We start from the raw sequence: 18,408 nt of genomic DNA on the forward strand, positions 1-18,408 counted from the left end.
GTGCACTGTCAAAGTTTTAGGCCTACGTTGGGTTCCGTTATCAGACAGGTTCAATTTTACAGTAAATGTTAAAGATTATGTGAACACAAAGCGATCTGTATTAAAAATATTAGCATCGATATATGATCCCGTGGGATTTATATCGCCTTGTTTATTTATGGCTAAAGAAATAATGCAAGATCTATGGAAGTTAGGAATAGGATGGGATGAGCAGATGCCTGCACATATATGTAAACGTTGGACAGATTTTATTACTGAATTACCGAGTTTGTCTGAAATTCTTATTGAACGACACATGTTACTGCCTAATCAATTGGAATGTGAATTAGTGGGATTTTGCGATGCATCTTCTCGGGGTTATGCCGCGTGTGTTTATGCTATTAGTCGAGATGATGAAGGGCGTGTTAAAGTAAGTCTAATGATGGCGAAATCAAAAGTGGCACCGATCAAGCCGTTGACTATTCCTCGTCTTGAGCTGATGGGCGCCCTACTGCTATGTAAATTAATTAAATATATAAATAATAACTTAAGTCGTTTGAAAATTGTCCGTGTTACTGCTCTTACTGATTCGACAATCGTATTGTCATGGCTTCAAATTGAAGCTTATAAATTAAAATTATTTGTTTGTAACCGTGTTACACAAATAATAGAAACGTTACCGCCACATTTTTGGAGGCATGTCAACAGTGAGAACAACATGGCTGACATTTGTTCTCGCGGCGCTAGTCCATCTCAACTGGTAAACTACAGTAGAAAATGGTTATCGGGTCCAGATTGGCTTCACGAAAATATTAGTAAATGGCCTGTTACATTGTTCGTAAACAATGAAAAGTCAAATTTATTGGAATTAAAACCAGATATTAAAATTACCTCTCTTATCGGTACTAATTCTAATGAAGTAGTGGAATCTAAATTAGAATTTTGTGAAAGAATATTTAATCAATTTTCATCATATACCAAATTACAACGTTGTTTCGCTAGAATATTAAAATTGTTCAGTAATAGTTTTAACAATTCAGGATCTGCAACTCTGACTACATCAGAATTGAATAAATCACAAAATTTTTTAATTAAAATGATACAATCAGCATATTTTGATACCGAAATTAACAATTTATCACAAGGTCATGAGTACATACCCAGTTTAAGGAAACTTTCACCTTTTTTAGATGAAGAGGGATTCCTCAGAGTCGGGGGTCGTTTATCACATGCCGATTTACCATATAATGCTAGGCATCCTCGACTATTACCAAAGAACAGTAGATTCACTACCCTACTTATTAAACATTTTCATTTAAAGTATTTACATGCCGGACCTCGTACTCTACAGAATATTCTTATTCAAAATTTTTGGATATTATCTGCTCGTCAGATTATTCGTTCAGAATTATCCAAATGCATAATTTGTTTTCGGAATAGACCGTGTCTATTACAACCGAAGATGGCATCTTTACCTTTAACGCGTGTATGACCTAACAAAGTTTTCGATCACGTTGGTGTAGATTTAGGCGGTCCGTTCTTTGTAAAAGAAAATTTGCGTCGTAACGCAAAATCATCCCGTGCATATGTTGCATTATTTGTGTGCTTTTCGACAAAAGCGGTACACCTTGAAACGTTATCTTCTTTATCAGCGGAATGTTTATTGGCCGTGTTAGATCGTTTCGTCTCTCGTAGAGGCTTGTGTTCTATTATTTATTCTGACTGTGGCACTAATTTTCTTGCTAGTAGTAAGCATTTAAATGAAATTCAGAAATTTTTCGCAGACTGTCAAACTCAAAATGAACTTATAGACGGCTGCTCCAATCGATCTTTAATTTGGAAATTTAATCCGCCTAGTGCACCACATATGAATGGGTTAGCCGAAGCTGGTATTAAATCAGTAAAATACCATCTTGTTAGAACTATAGGAGGGAAGTCTTTAACGTTTGAGGAACTTTCCACAATATTTTGTAAAATAGAGGCTATATTAAATTCTAGGCCGCTATGTCCACTACCACCAAGTGATAATCCAGACGATTATAACGTTTTAACCGCTGGTCATTTTCTTATAGGGAAAAGTTTGGTTGCTGTTCCAGAGTATAATGTTGAGGATATTCCAATTAACAGATTGTCACGTTGGCAATATTTACAGAAATGTACTCAGCTATTTTGGAAAAGATGGAAAGATGAATATTTAAACACTTTACAACAACGGGGAAAATGGTTCAAATCTAATGCTAATATTAAAATAGGAGATATTGTATTAGTTAAAACCGATAACGTGCCTCCTTGCAATTGGCCTTTGGCTCGTATTGAATTACTTCATCCTGGAGATGATGGAATAGTTCGATGTGTTACAATTCGTACACAAAAAAATCTCCTTAAGAGACCAGTTAATAAATTGAGCCCCCTTCCCTATATTAATTAATTTTCCATTTCTTTTTCCTTATTATTATTGTACAGTTCCCTTTGCATTACTTCTTTAGTTAATGAATTTTATTTTACCTTTATACTAACTTGAAACCGTCAATACGGTTTCGGCCGGGGGTATGTTCCGTATTCCGAACCTCCTTAGTCTAAGCAGGTTGTATCACCGGCTTGCTTACTGAAGCAAAGGGCGCTCGGTAATACTGGCCACATATAAAAACATGTGGCCACTTAAATTTTATAAAAAGAATAAAAAAAACAATTGAAAATAAGAACTGGAATTAAAAGGACGCTCCGTATTTTTATCTACAGAAAACAAGATAATTAAGGAATTATTTAACACAATATAATTGTTTTTGATGAAAATATACACTCTAGAGTGCGTGGCCACTAAACAGTACTACACATCGGGACGTTCCTGAGCAAAGGTGAGTAAGTTTGGTGTTACATTGCTTACTTTGGGGTGTTCGGAGTGTGGAAGACGTTCTTCCAGGTCGAAATCGTATTTTTACTTCCTTTTTCATTAATTATTTTCTTTTCAATAAATACAGTCCACTCTCTCTTTTATATATTAATTTATAAGGATTCGTAATCCAACAATAACAATAGGAAAATGTAAGGTGGGGTGACACAGTTTAGACACGGCAGTGCTTAGTACACAATATTGAGTTTGTCTTACTAGATATTATTAAATGCAATTATTATATTGATGTATACATACTTAAAAATACAAACGTAACCGTACAAGGAATCGAATCTGCATCCGAAGTAAACTACGGGATACAGTTACCTAGCTGTATCCCGTAGTTTACTTCGGATGCAGATTCGATTCCTTGTACGGTTACGTTTGTATTTTTAAGTATGATGTAACATGTCAGTCTGATTGGTAATATGTTGTTTTAATTTTGAAATGATGTCTTACAAGACATCGCGATAATTATATATTAATAGTACTTACTAATTATACAGTATAAGAATGTCAATAATGAGTCAATATGATAAACACACTTGCCCAGTAACTAATGTTTTAGTTAATATTATTTATTTTGACCTGGCACCCTTAGTGTTACACCCGTCGTAATAAACTAAAAAAAATGTTTTGACGGTAATATTATCGTGCCACCGCGCACGCAACCCACAAACGACGGTATTAACATGTGCGGCAGCTGCGCGGCGAGCTGGAGCAGAGCGTGGCGGGCGTGGTGGCGCAGGCCAACGAGCACGTGCACGCAGACGAGCTGCTGCTCACGTGCGGCGCCAGCTCCCTCGTGGAGCGGTTCCTGCGGCACGCCGCGCCGCGCCGCTACCGCCTGCTGCTCGCAGCCGGCGTGCGGCCCCGCCAGGTGACCACGACCACGTGACGACCACGTGACGAGCTGCTGCTCACGTGCGGCGCCAGCTCCCTCGTGGAGCGGTTCCTGCGGCACGCCGCGCCGCGCCGCTACCGCCTGCTGCTCGCAGCCGGCGTGCGGCCCCGCCAGGTGACCACGACCACGTGACGACCACGTGACGAGCTGCTGCTCACGTGCGGCGCCAGCTCCCTCGTGGAGCGGTTCCTGCGGCACGCCGCGCCGCGCCGCTACCGCCTGCTGCTCGCAGCCGGCGTGCGGCCCCGCCAGGTGACCACGACCACGTGACGACCACGTGACGAGCCGAGTGATACACACGCCGACCACGTGACGAGCCGCTATTCACGTGCGGCGCGGCTGTCTCGTACACGTGTAAATGGTATATTACGTGTAGGAAGTCGCCGGTCGTCGGAGTCTTCATACTTATAGAAAATCCCTTTAAAGAACCACCCGCTCCGAAAGAGGCAAGGGAGTGCACCTATCGGTGCCCCTCCCCTATCAAAGCCCTAAACGACGCATCCGACTCAAAATTGACTAAAAAATTGTCCGTAAACTTGTATTAGAACGGAGCTTTTGAAAGGTTTGAAAATTTTCAACGTTTTTGAAATGAAAACATCATTTATTGAATTATGTTTGGAGAGTGACGAATGGCGGTGATCAAACTTGAATATTTTGTCTAGCTCTCACACTGACAAAGAAAAGTGAGTGTGAAAGTGACAGATGACAGGAAAGGGAACTGTCGTAGTACTCTTGTACTATAATGAAAGCATATTAAATATATTTTCTTTTAATTTATTATGTTTTGCGACTCTAGATACAAGTCGTTCTGAGCTCAACAATGTTACTCACATAAATAACAGTTTTTTATTTTATTTTATTTCCCACGTTACAGAGTCACGCGATGGCCGCCCGACTGAGCCAGGCGGGCGTTCCGGTCACGGTCATCGAAGACGCGTGCATCTTCGGAGTCATGTCCAGAGTCAACAAGGTCAGGTCACGCTCGTCTCCAGAAGATAGCTTTACTATATATAAATGTGAAAGTAACTCTGTCTGTCGCGCTTTCACGAAAGAACTACTGAAGCGATTTAAATTATACTAGCTACTCGCCCCGGCTTCGCCCGGATGTACATGTTTTATATATATAAACGATCCTCTTGAATCATTCTATCGATTAAAAAAAAACCGCTTCAAAATCCGTTGCGTAGTTTTAAAGATTTAAGCATACGGGACGGACAGACAGCGACAGCGATTTTGTATTATACTATGTAATGATGATTTGGTACACAGGTCTAGACCCTGAGAAAGGACATGGGATTTTACGGAAAAAGGGTTGTAAGGGGTTGAAAAGGGACATTGAAGGTTTTATGGAAAAATCGTCATTTTTGAAGTTAGAAGGTTGAAATTTATATTTTTAGGCTGTTGGTTAAATATTAATAAATGTGACATTCAAAGTTTTTAAAAGAATTGCCTTTAAGGGTGCATAATAAGGTAGGGGATGAAAGTTTGTGTGGAAATTCGTCATTTTTTAAGCTAGAATGATGCCATGAATGTCTTATTTGTAAAATAATTAAAATGATATCAAAGGTCACGATTCCACGCGGACGAAGTCGCGAGCAGCAGTATATACGTTACATCTCCCCCCAGGTGGTGGTGGGTGCGCGTGCAGTGCTGGCGGGCGGCGCGGCGCTCGGAGACGCCGGCCTCCACGCGGCCACCCTCGCGGCCAAACACCACAGCGTGCCCGTACGTACCACTCCCCCCCACTAGTGGCCACACACCACAGCGTGCCCGTACGTACCACTCCCCCCCACTAGTGGCCACACACCACAGCGTGCCCGTACGTACCACTCCCCCCCACTAGTGGCCACACACCACAGCGTGCCCGTACGTACCACTCCCCCCCACTAGTGGCCACACACCACAGCGTGCCCGTACGTACCACTCCCCCCCACTAGTGGCCACACACCACAGCGTGCCCGTACGTACCACTCCCCCCCACTAGTGGCCACACACCACAGCGTGCCCGTACGTACCACTCCCACTAGTGGCCGGCCTCCACGCGGCCACCTTCGCAGCCAAGTAATGTTTATATATTCAAGCTAGCTAACTAAAAATAATAATAATAATAAACAATGACACTGAGATGAGAATTTTTATATAATAATATAATATATAGTATATACACCTAAAAATAGAACATTGTTGTGTACTTGGCTTAGGCCCGTACGTACCAAGATTACCGGCGAGAGTCGAGAGGAAATATAATAATAAAAATTCAAAAATCATTTATTCATGTAGGACATTTTAGCCGCTTATGAACGTCAAATTTTTACATTATAATTTTAATTTTTCCCTACCGTCCAGTTCGGTATATAGATCCAATTGAGAAGAACTGGCAAGAAACTCAATTGAATTACTTTTTTTTTTTAAAGCCAGTTTATTTACAATGTATTTTTATATAGGTGTCTATGTCTAACATTAAATGAAAATCCAGTGCATGAACAACTATTGCCACGCACGCTCGTCATTCAAGTAATCGTTTAGTGAGTAATAGGTCTTGCTCAGTAAATATGATTTAACAGATAATAAAAACAGGAAAAGATTATATAATACCCATAGTCCTCTCATCTACAGGTATCATACCTAATCACCTACATCAAAGCCTGAAACAATTAGATATACAAAAAACACTTTACATCACCCTTCAAAAGGCTGCCATCTTAAGTACCTATCGTATAGTCTGAAAACTTTCGAAATAGATAAAAAGGATATAACACCAGTCACACAATAAGTACACATACACTCACACATACACACACTCTGCACTTACTTGGTTTCGGCCCGTAAGTGTGGAGAAAACCAGCAAAAGCTGAGAAAAAAATAAATAATAATAATCTCAGGACAATTCACACAGCGCCATCTAGTCCCAAGTTAATATAGCTCAAGCTTGTGTTATGGGTACTAGATAACTGATACAAATACATAGATATTTTTTTCATAAATACTGTGATATAGTGATGCAAATCAGCACGGTCGATAGTAGATTGTGCCAGTGTACGTTTTATCTAACGACACGTAGGTGACGCAGTAGCTCATATATATAGTTTATGTAATTAGTGTAAGCTAGAGTAAATCAAGATGTAACAGTTAATATACAAGTTACACCCTACTGTGTGTGTTTACTCTCACCACCGCTCCTGTCATCACAATACATACATATTATACATAGAAAACAACAAGAGTGATACAAATAATCATACTCATGAATACAAAGGTTGACTGGAAGAAATCCCTCTTCTGGGATAAGTCCGCCATTGTACGCATGTTTTTTCTAAGTCAATTGTGTCCTTTTATTTATAATATTATTGTACAATAAAGTATTACAAACAAACAAATGTTTGTGCCGTGCGAGGAATCGAACCCGCGATCATCGGAAGCGGTGTGCTAGGCTACCGAGGTCGTCTAATGGTAAATTAATGGTGGCCAAGCTGCCAGCAACTCACGCAGTATGATATATGTTGCGGCAGGTGATCGTACTGTCGCCGCTGTACAAGCTGTGTCCGCTACACGCCTGCGACCAGCACCACTTCAACGCGCTGGCCGACCCGCACCGAGCCCTGCCCTACCAGTCAGTACACGCACCTCATTCATTCATTCATTCATTCATCATTACTAATATTATAAATGCGAAAGTAACTGTCTGTCTGTCTCGCTTTCAAGTAAAAACTACTAAACCGATTTAAATGATATTTGGTACACAGATTGTCTAGATCCTGAGAAAGGACATAGACTACTTTTTAATGCTAAAAATGGGTTGTAAGGAGGTATGAAGCTAGGCGTCGAGTGCAGATGGCACTCCAAACCAAAGGAAGGACTTATAGAGCGGCTGAAGACCAACTCCCGCCTGATGGATACGACTTTAGTCCGAGGGCACCGCTAGGGATACGAACTTCGGCTCAGACCGTCGTAATTTCTATCCATGTTTGAATTGAACGGGGGAACGATCGGAGGGGCGACGAAGCCTTAATTGCGCGATATGGTGTGGTTGAGGTCGTCGTCTTCGCCAGCGAGGACGGTGTCGTGTAGTTGTAATATACTGTTGTGTTGTGTACAGGAGCGGCTCCAGCAGCAGCGTGCACGTGTACGCACCGTTGTACGACTTCGTACCGCCCGATCACATCACGCTGTTCATCACCAACCTGTACGCATTTCATATATTAGTACTAAAATGACAATCTATACATATAAATAAAACTGGAGTGTCTGTTTGTAATATTGAAATAACCGTTTTTTACTACATGCATATGAATATAAATACGGTACATACACCAAAATATCATTTTTACAATTTTTTCTGTCCATCTTTTTGTTTGTTCCGGCTAATCTCTGAAATTGTTGGACCGATTTTGACAGGACTTTTTTGGCAGGTAGCTGATGTAATAAGGAGTAACTTGACTACTTTTATTTTAGAAATAATAATCTCAGGACAATTCACACAGCGCCATCTAGACCCAAGTTAAGTTAGCTAAAGCTGGTGTTGTGAGTAGTAGATAACTGATACAAATACATTTTTTTTTTATCGAAAATACATACATAAAACACCCAGACCTTGTTTGTACCATGAGAGGAATCGAACCCGCGACCATAGGAAGTAAAGCAGTGTCCTAAACAACTAGACCACCGACGCCGTTTAATAAATTTAATTAAATTAAAAGAACAACACACAAGTTTCTTGCTCATTCTTCTTGTGATGAGTCTGCGTTCCGAATGAGCGGTAGAATAAAAAATATGACTATTCAAAAGTGTTTATATTAAGTTTATTTGATATTAAGATTTTTCTTATTTTTATTTCACAGCGGTGGGAGCTCTCCTTCCTACATCTACCGGCTGCTATCTGAACTCTACGATCCAAAGGATTACCAGATTTAGTTCCCGGCAGCGCAGTCTGGGACACGGGTTCTGGTTAGGAATGTTAAGGAGCGCCGTAACCGTAACCGAAACTATCGGATATCCGATATAAAAAAATATCCGTAACCGTAACCGAATCAGAAATAAAAGTTTCGGATAATATCGGTTAGGGACGGAGCCTAATTGAGACATGTTATGTAACCATTTTATTAGCTATTTATATTTTACTTTTGAAATTCCTTAAAACATTAATATCCGTAACCGATATTATCCGAAACTAACGGATAATCCGGAATAATTTCATATCCGTATCCGTGTCCGGTTCTTTCCTATATCCGAAACGTATCCGAAATTTCATATCCATAACATCCCTAGTTCTTGTGTCCGTCCCTTACCGTACCCGTAGAAGCCACTCGGTCATCCCTATGTACCCCAGGGATGACCAAGTGGCTTCTACGTACACACAACTCTACCTTCAGTTATGTTCATAACTCGTACGTCTATTTACTGATATTCTTAAATTGTTCATCAGAACAATCAGATAATAGTGTTAAAATCACCTCCGATCGATCGATAAATGTGTTTTTTTTATGGATGATAATGGTATGGTGCACCAGCCTGCGCTAACGGTATACGCTGGCAGCACCAGTGGAGGATGATAAGATGAGCATGAGGTCAGGTCAGTTAGCACATCATGATATATTTAGCGGAAATTTATCACGATGGTTTCCAGGGGGGACCGCGTGGAGGTCAACCTGACATGGTACATTGCTAGTAACCGGGTCACGAGTCCACATTACTAACAATCCCTTTTTCCCGTTGAATGTGTTTGTAGGGTGGTTTTAGCAGTTACAGAACAAGAGGCGTGTTTAAAGTACTAAGTTTGTTACTCAAATCCATTACTAGATGGCGCTACTAGAAAATTTGAAACGCGCTAATGTTTGACTTTTGTCCCAGCCCAAGTACTGGAATTGTATTACTTATTTTGCCCCCTCTGATCGATCCCCCGTCCAATTCAAACGGGGATCGAAATTACGACGGCCTGAGCCGAGGTTCGAACCCCTAGTGGTGCCCTCAGACTAAAGTCGTATCCGTCAGGCAGGAGTTGGCCTTCAGCCGTTCCATAAGTCCTTCCTCTGGTTTGGAGTGCCATCGGCACTCGTAATCGTCCGGTGAAGCTGTAAAGGCCAGCTGCGGCCAGCATTACAGTAGTCCGAAAAAAGCCACCGTCATATATAAACGACAGAATGCATAAGCCTGGACGTATACTTTACACTGCAATACTCCAGTGAAAGTACCAGATGGCACTACAAACCTTGGTTTGGATAGGATAGGTGTAAATTGTTATATCTATTCCCATAAAAGACCTATTAACTTTTTCTAAAAGATGCTTGGTTTTGTATGATGGGAGAGTTCGGAACTCTCCCATCCCAGTGTGTGCGTGTAGACGAGTTATGAATGTGGTTGAATTGTATTTACTTTGTGTAAACATGTGAAATTGTAAAACTAGTAATTGTATATAAAATATATGTAAAATATAATATTACTTTACAAAAGATGTGATTTTATTTTACACTTATTAAAACATAATTTAATAGAAAACTAAAATGTACTGTCAAACCGCAAAACTGCTTAGCAGTTTGTTAAAATAAATATGTTCACTCATAATTTACTACCTACTCGCCCCGGCTTTGCACGGGTGTACATGTATCTATACGTATAAATAAAATTGGAGCGTCTGTTTGTAATATTGAAATAACCGTTTTTTACTACATGCATATGAATATACGGTACATACACCAAAATAACATTTTTTACAATTTTTGTCTGTCTGTTTGTTTGTTCCGGCTAATCTCTGAAATGACTGGACTGACGGGACTTTTATTGGCAGGTAGCTGATGTAATAAGGAGTAACTTAGGCTACTTTTATTTTAGAAAAATAAAGTTTAATTCCACGCGGACGAAGTCGCGGGAACAGCTAGTAAACAATATAATTGCTCTGAAGTTCTCTCAGTCTTTTACATCAGCTACCTGCCAAAAAAATCCCGCCAAATCGGTCCAGCCATTTAAGAGATTAGCCGGAACAAACAGACGGACAGACAAAAATTGTAAAAAAAAATCAGTTTATGTACCTTATTTATATTCATATGCATGTAATCAGAAATGGTTATTTTAATATTACAAACAGACACTCCAATTTTATTTATATGTATAGATATTGACGGCCTCAGTGCTTTAGCGGTTTAACACACAGCTTTACTATCAATGGCCACGGGATCGATTCCCCGTACGGTACAAACATTTGTATTCATGAGTATGATTGTATCGGTCTGGGTGTTTTCTATGTATAATATGTATATATTTACGAAAAAAAATTATCTATGTATTTGTATCAGTTGTCTATTACCCATAACACGAGCTTTAGCTAGTTCGACGTGAGTCTAGATGGCGCTGTGTAAATTGTCCTGAGATTATTATTATTATATTTTGCTTATTTTGAATGCTGTTTCTATCTTATTTCTATTTACAAAAAAAAAGTACATATGTATTTCTATCAGTTGTTTAGTACCCATAATACAAGCTCTGTAACCGTGAAACTAGATGGCGTTGTGTGAATTATGCAGGGTTATTTATTTATTTATTTAGAGTCGGATGAATAATGTCAGTTTTACGACATAAGTAATTTTACGAAGATTCAGCAACTCGAGCCGACATGGAGGCGTGTGTATACTCTATAATGTGCCTATCTAATTACCCATGCATGATAAAAATAAACTAATTATCATTTGGTATGTGCTGTTGCGTAAACTCAGCCCACAAGCGTCCTCAAGAATTACTAATTACGAATGTAATAAAATAAATAAGGATGTAGATATTTATAAGAGTGATAAACAGTTTATTGCGTATTAAAGATTTCAAACACAATGTCATCCGACCCAATGGAATCACGATTATTTGTAAAAATGAGGTGAACACAAAAAATAAACATAAAATCCGCAGCTTGTTGTGTCATTGTATTGTCATTCTTTATCTCTGTCCTTCCTATTTGTTAGAAAGAGACGACGCCATCGCAAATTGTTTTTGGCGGCTAACTTCACACTGCACAGTGCGTCATGTTGGCTGCATTATAATAACAATGGGCGTGGTTTCACGTATCGCAAGCGATCAAGCGCTTCTCAATGATCTATACAAATACACGTTCAGCTCTGACGCAATTGTTATTAATGCTGAATGTAGCGTCAAATCGCTGAGCGCCTCGGACGGGTTTAGTTGTGTAAACTTTTTTTACAAGCTTACGTATTGCTTGCTCGGTCTGGGAGCGTATCGTTACGTCTTTGTATTGTACTATATTTGTGCGTAACACGGGATTTTCTACGTTTTATAATGTGCAGAGTGTGTGTTGATAGTGTAATGTGTTCCCGTGGATGAGGAAACACTGGAACCCAGCGTGGATCGTCGACAAGATTATCATCTGATTCACATTAATTATATGAGCGGTGACGAACCATTTAAAGTGGATGATAACACGCCCTATGTTGTTGACTGCTAATTTGAGACTTTATTTGCACCTCATGAAAATATAATACCCAACATATCGCGTGACACTAATATAAAATCAATAACTGTATCGTTAATCCATTTTAGGGTTGCAGTTAAATATTTACAGTTACTGGCAGTTATAAACTTACATATTATTATACTTCCATTAAATATTTCTGTTTCACGTGAAATAGAAACTTGAAATTCTTGATTACTTTAAAAAATACATTTTGGCGGTGAATTTTGAATGGTAATCTGTGCAATATATAGAGGGCAGTAGAGGGCAGTAATATCATTCTGTGACGTTGGCGCGCTTGCGTGAGCTCAGTCCGCGCGAGCTTCGCTCCGTTGCAGTAGTCTCCAAAACAATAGCGTAGGGCTCCAGTGAAGTCCAAAAATATAGATATTCTTCCCGTTGATATTGTGAAAGTGTCGCAGTGCAGTGGATTTCTGGTTTTGTGTTGTGCAATCGTTGTGAGGAGTCGGGTTTAGAGACCCGGTTGCGCGGATCGATACCTGGTGGAGTTATGGCGCAACGGGCATGAGCCAAGGAGGCTCTAGGAGGCCCTACTCGCGGGGGGGCCCTCGCTGGCACCCGCGGTACAAGGAGTTCTGGGATTACGAGCAAAACTATAGGTATGTGCTCAAACAGCAATATGGCATGTCCACTTACGCTTTTTATTTCCTTTGCCGTGATTTCACTGCGTTGCATAAAAATTTGGCAAACGTACCTCATGGAAGTTGCTGGTTGCGGTGAACTTTCACGATGGAAAAACAAGTTTCGAAATATGGTTGCCTAATATCTTTTCCTTTACATAATATAATATTATCTATATAAATTTAGATATAAAACATGAGTTGTTACAATAAATTATCAATGATACAAACACATACCAATGTCATTTGTATTTCATATAACCTGTTCAGGTATAAATATTTTATGATGCTTCATATATATGAAGAGTTTTACCAATTAATAGAAGCATTTGGCAGCACTGCAGCAACATTTTTGTATTTCAATAAGCATGCTCAGGAAATAATTGTACAATGATATCTACTGAGCAATGTTTGAAATATTATCTATTCAAAAGAGTAACACACAAGTTTCTTGCTCATTGTTCTTGTGATGAATCTGCGCTCTGAATGAGTGGCAGAATCTATACATATAAATAAAATTGGAGTATCTGTTTGTAGTATTGAAATATCCGATTTTTACTACATGCATACAAATATAAATACCGTACATACAACAAAATAACATTTTTTACAATTTTTATCTTTCTGTCTGCTTGTTCCGGCTAATCTCTGATATGCCTGGACCAATTTTGACGTGACTTTTTTGGCATGTAGCCGATGTAATAACTTAGGCTACCTTTATTTTAGAAATATTCTTTTATTTTAGAAAAATAAAGTTAAATTCCATGTGGATGAAGTCGCGGGTACAGCTAGTCAAAAATATGACTATTCAAAAGTGCTTGTAATGAGTTTATTTGAATAAAGATTATTTCTATTTCTATTAATATTGCATTTTTAATAACTTGATAATGAGTGGGTTTTTATTATATAAACTGCTGTTAGAAATATTAGTATTATAGATTGAAACACATTTATATTTTAGAATCATGTTTTTTAATATAAATGCTTGTATTAAGCTTACATAGAATGATTATATTTAAGTACCCTACATATTTAACTTTTTTGATAAAAAGTTATATTGAGGGTGACAATAAAAAACACACAATTATTGTTATACAACAATTAGTTTTAATGAAATAACATAGCAATATCTATATAACTGTCTACCAGCCTGAAACCAAGGTTGCTTGTTATTTATGTATTATTTAATTTAGAAACAGTACAGTTTGTACTCGTAGGTGAATCCGACTGTACAGTTTCCGCTTCACTTCCAACAGTCACAAGTTTGATTCCTCCATTGTATCAAATATATTTATATTCATTGTTTGTGTCGGTCTGGGTGTTTGCTATATATATAGATATTTTTTATGGATGATAATGTAATGCTGCACCCGCCTGAGCTAACGGTATACGATGGTGGGGCACCAGTGGAGGATGATAAGATGAGCATGAGGTCAGGTCAGTTAGCATATAATGTTTCACTAGGAATTTATTTATTATTAACTCAATGGTTTCCAGGAACTGTGTGGATGTCAACCTGACATGGTACATTAAGACATGCTAGCAATAAGATCATCAGTCCACATTACTAACAATCACCTGCTACGTATATTATGTATGTATTTACAAAAAAAAGTATCTATGTATTTGTATCAGTTATCTAGTACCCATAACACAAGCTTTAGCTAGCTTAACTTGGGACTAGATGGCGCTGTGTGAATTGTCCTGAGATTATTATTATTATTACTATGTTACTTAATTATGTAATTTTTTTATCACTATCATCCTGCTCTGCTTACTATTTAAATCAGAGCTGTCCACACTATGGCCCACGGCTCGAATTGATGTGGCATGCTCAATATTTTTTTCTTTAGTTACTTAAATAATAAATATTTTTTTCTTTATTTAAATAACAAAGTCAATTATTATAAAGCTGAAGTGTTTGAAAGCACTAATATCAGGAACTACTGGTTCGAATTGAAAAATTCGTTTTGTGTTGGATAGTCCATTTGTCGAAGGCTGCAAGCTATATAACATTACGCTGCTACCAATAGGAGCAGAGCTGCAATGATATATTGGAAAAGGTGGGGCAATGAAACACAGACGAAGTTGCGCGAGTCAGCTAGTATATATACATTATCTTCCTCAATGGAATTATAAGTTATTATTGCCTATGGTGTCACACCATCTATGTAAAATCTTATTCACGTATAATTCATTGAACTTCCTCGTTACAGACAGACTTACAGGAAGTCCACAGTGATTCAATATAGTTACATTATTCTGTGAACTGAATGTAATGGGGAAATAACAGTTTTATTGAAATATTAGCTGTTCCCGCGACTTTGATCGCGATTTAACTTTGTTTTTATAAAATAATAGTAGCCTAAGTTACTCCTTAATACATCAGCTGCCTGCCAATAAAAGTCCCGTCAGAATCGGTCCAGCCATTTCAGAGATTAACCGGAACAAACAGACAGACAGACAGATGAAAATTGTAAAAAGTGGATTTCTGGTCTATGTACGGTATTTATATTCATGTGTATGTCGTAAAAAAACGGTTATTTCAATATTACAAACGGACACTCCAATTTTATTTATATGTATAGATGCGTAGACTTTACAAATTTGTTTTTTTTGAGTCTCACATAAGTATATCAACCAAGCACATTGCTTTAAAATAGAAATATTTTTTATTCAAATAATAAACTTAATATAAACATAAATAGTTAACATTAAAATGCGAATGTTTGTGACTATGGATGGTTGTTTGTTACTCTTTCACGCAAAAACTGCTGAACTATGATGAAACTTCACAGTGGTGTAGCTTATACATCAGAATAACATATAGACTATAAATTTAAAGCGTGTGAAATCGCGGGCGTAGCTAGTATGTAATATTGTGGGGATGGGATTGCTGTGTAGTCCACATTACTAAGAATCCTATCCTAGCCAATGATCCCATTGCTAGCAATGTATGGTACATTACATCAGGGTGATCTCCACGCAGTTCCCATGGAAACCATCGTAGTAGATATACACACGGGTGATTTTGTCACGATTTGCTTTTTATCCTGTAATTTCATGCTCCGCTCCGGACCCTAAAACCTAAATAGTCGACTTTTCTATTTGACAATTTATATTCACACAAAATTCTTTAAAATTCAATTCTGAACAACATGTATTTAAAAGAGCAACACACAAGTTTCTCGCTCGTTCTTCTTGTGATGAGTCTGCGTTCCGAATGAGTGGTAGAATCAAAAATATGACTATTCAAAAGTGCTTGTAATGAGTTTATTTGAATAAAGATTATTTCTATATCTATTTCCCGCGGCTTCCCTCGCATAACTTCATTACTGGCTGTTAGTGAAGTAGCAAAATGTTGATATTAAATTTTTTTATTATTACAAAAAAAATTGTTTTTTTTTTCATTCCAATACCTTCAAGAATGTCATGATGATCGGTTCAGTAGTTTTTGAGTGAAAGTGTAACAAACATACCTACTTCCACATTTATAATATTAGTAAGGAAGGTTTATTGGCACGGTTACCCTACGGTGCGGTTGGCAGCCTTGTTTCTCACACATAGTGAATCAGTATAGTGAGAATGCGCTGACTCAGCACTCGGTCGGTTTGTTCTTTGATTAGATATCATAGAAACGGGTAAAACTGGCCATTAAACGACACGAGGCAAAAATATATAAGTTTTATTTTTTACTAGCTTTTGCCTCCGTTAATTTATCCCTTTTGGGATGGAATTTATCAAAATCCTTTCTTAGGGGATGCCTACGTCATAGTAGATTTATGCATGCAAAGTCTCAGCGCGATCGGTTTAAAATTGACAAAGTTTCATATAAACTTTCATCCCCTATTTTATCCCTTTGGGGAAGAATTAATCAAAATCCTTTCTTAGCGGATGCCTACGGTATATCATCTACCTGCATGCCAAATTTCAGCCCGATCCGTCCAGTAGTTTGGGCTGTGCGTTGATAGATCACTATGTCAGTCAGTCACCTTTGAGTTATATATATTTAGATTATACCACGAAACGGGGATCGATATTACGACGGTCTGAGCCGAGGTTCGAACCCCTAGCTGTGCCCTTAGTCGTATCCGTCAGGAGGGAGTAGTCCTTCAGCCGCTCCATATGTCCTTCCTTTGGTTTGGAGTGCCATCTACACTCGCCCCCTATAGTCCGATGAAGCTGTAAAGGCCAGCTGCAGCCAACAGCATTAGAGCACGAAAAAAGCCACCGTCATATATAGACGATTTGCATAAGCCTGGACGTATACTACTACTACTACTTTAAACTGCAATACTCCAGTGAAAGTACCAGGATAACATAAAGGTATAGGAAGCATAAAGATTGAAGTTATCGCCCCCTATCGTCCGGTGAAGCTGTAAAGGCCAGCTGCGGACAGTTTTAGATTAGTCCGAGAAAAAAACCAAGATGGTGGCAAACAAGCATACGGTGCATCTATGGCCTACATATAAATTAAATTGGAGTGTCTGTTTGTAATATTGAAATACTTAATCGTTTTTTACTACATACATATGAATATAAATACGGTACATACACCAAAATAACATTTGTTACAATTTTTGCCTGTCGGTTTGCTTGTTCCGGCTTATCTCTGAAATGGTTAGACCGATTTTGACGGAATTTTTCTGACAGGTAGCTAATGTGATAAGGAGTAACTTGGCTACTTTTATTTTAGAAAAATAAAGTTAAATTTCACGCGAACGAAGTCGCGGGTACAGCTAGTAATATTGGTAAAGATGAAGGATTTTGTATTCTATTGTATACTCGTCTGAAACACCAGGGATATATAAGTTATCAGGATTCTTTGTAGCATTGTATAAGAGTATAAAAAGTGTAAAATACTGTCGGTGTACGGCTGCGCGGGCGCAGGTACCGACCTTCGAGTTCAACGGCCGCCGCCCTAAATATAGTTGCGGATATACGGACGGACGGGACGGGGCTAACCGCCTGCGTCGGGCCGGGAGCGTGCTGTGTTTGACATGCTTTTATTATAGGTCTCCTAGTACTTGGTTTTATACAATTAATGACAAACAATCTGACACCTAATGGTAAGTGGTCACCGTTGCGTATCGGGCCGTTCAAGTATTACGTAATCTTTATTACAATGTTTTACCCCCCATCCCCCTTGTCAGCAAAAGTAAGCAAAGCTCTTACCTCCCCCCATGATTACGTACACATTTTTCAATTAATGTACTGCTTTTTAGCAAAGACAATGTGAGGGTTGCCAGTCGTGTAAAAAAGTAAATAAGTACCGATGACGTCATCATCATCTAGACCCCCCCCTCCCCCCGTCTCCCCATAGTGCTTACGTAATACTTGAACGGGGCCGTTCATACATGAACAGTATCACGTCATCATGTGACGGCCCTTTTGTCCCCTGTAATTTCACTATCACATTTTATACTTCAGACTACCTAGTAGTTCATGTAGTCCTGGTACTTTTACTGTAGTATCGCAGTACATTTCCTACTTTGTACAATGAAGATGGCATCAAGCATACATCCTGACTGATGGTAAGTGGTAACCG

At 38.7% G+C, this 18,408-nt stretch overlaps 1 protein-coding gene across 1 annotated transcript in view; it reads left to right on the forward strand.

Annotated features, from left to right (window-relative positions):
* Positions 1–18,408, forward strand: part of LOC131840696 (uncharacterized) — a 94,706-nt gene that overhangs the window by 11,514 nt on the left and 64,784 nt on the right. The window contains 7 exon segments of the mRNA XM_059188883.1: positions 3,573–4,025; positions 4,648–4,743; positions 5,400–5,498; positions 7,283–7,383; positions 7,870–7,956; positions 8,612–8,698; positions 12,696–12,839. Coding sequence (XP_059044866.1) covers positions 3,573–4,025; positions 4,648–4,743; positions 5,400–5,498; positions 7,283–7,383; positions 7,870–7,956; positions 8,612–8,698; positions 12,696–12,839 — 1,067 coding nt within the window.

Source organism: Achroia grisella, unplaced genomic scaffold, assembly GCF_030625045.1.
Source record: "Achroia grisella isolate CSIRO2021 unplaced genomic scaffold, CSIRO_AGI_Agris_v1 utg149, whole genome shotgun sequence".
Classification (NCBI taxonomy): Eukaryota; Metazoa; Arthropoda; class Insecta; order Lepidoptera; family Pyralidae; genus Achroia; species Achroia grisella.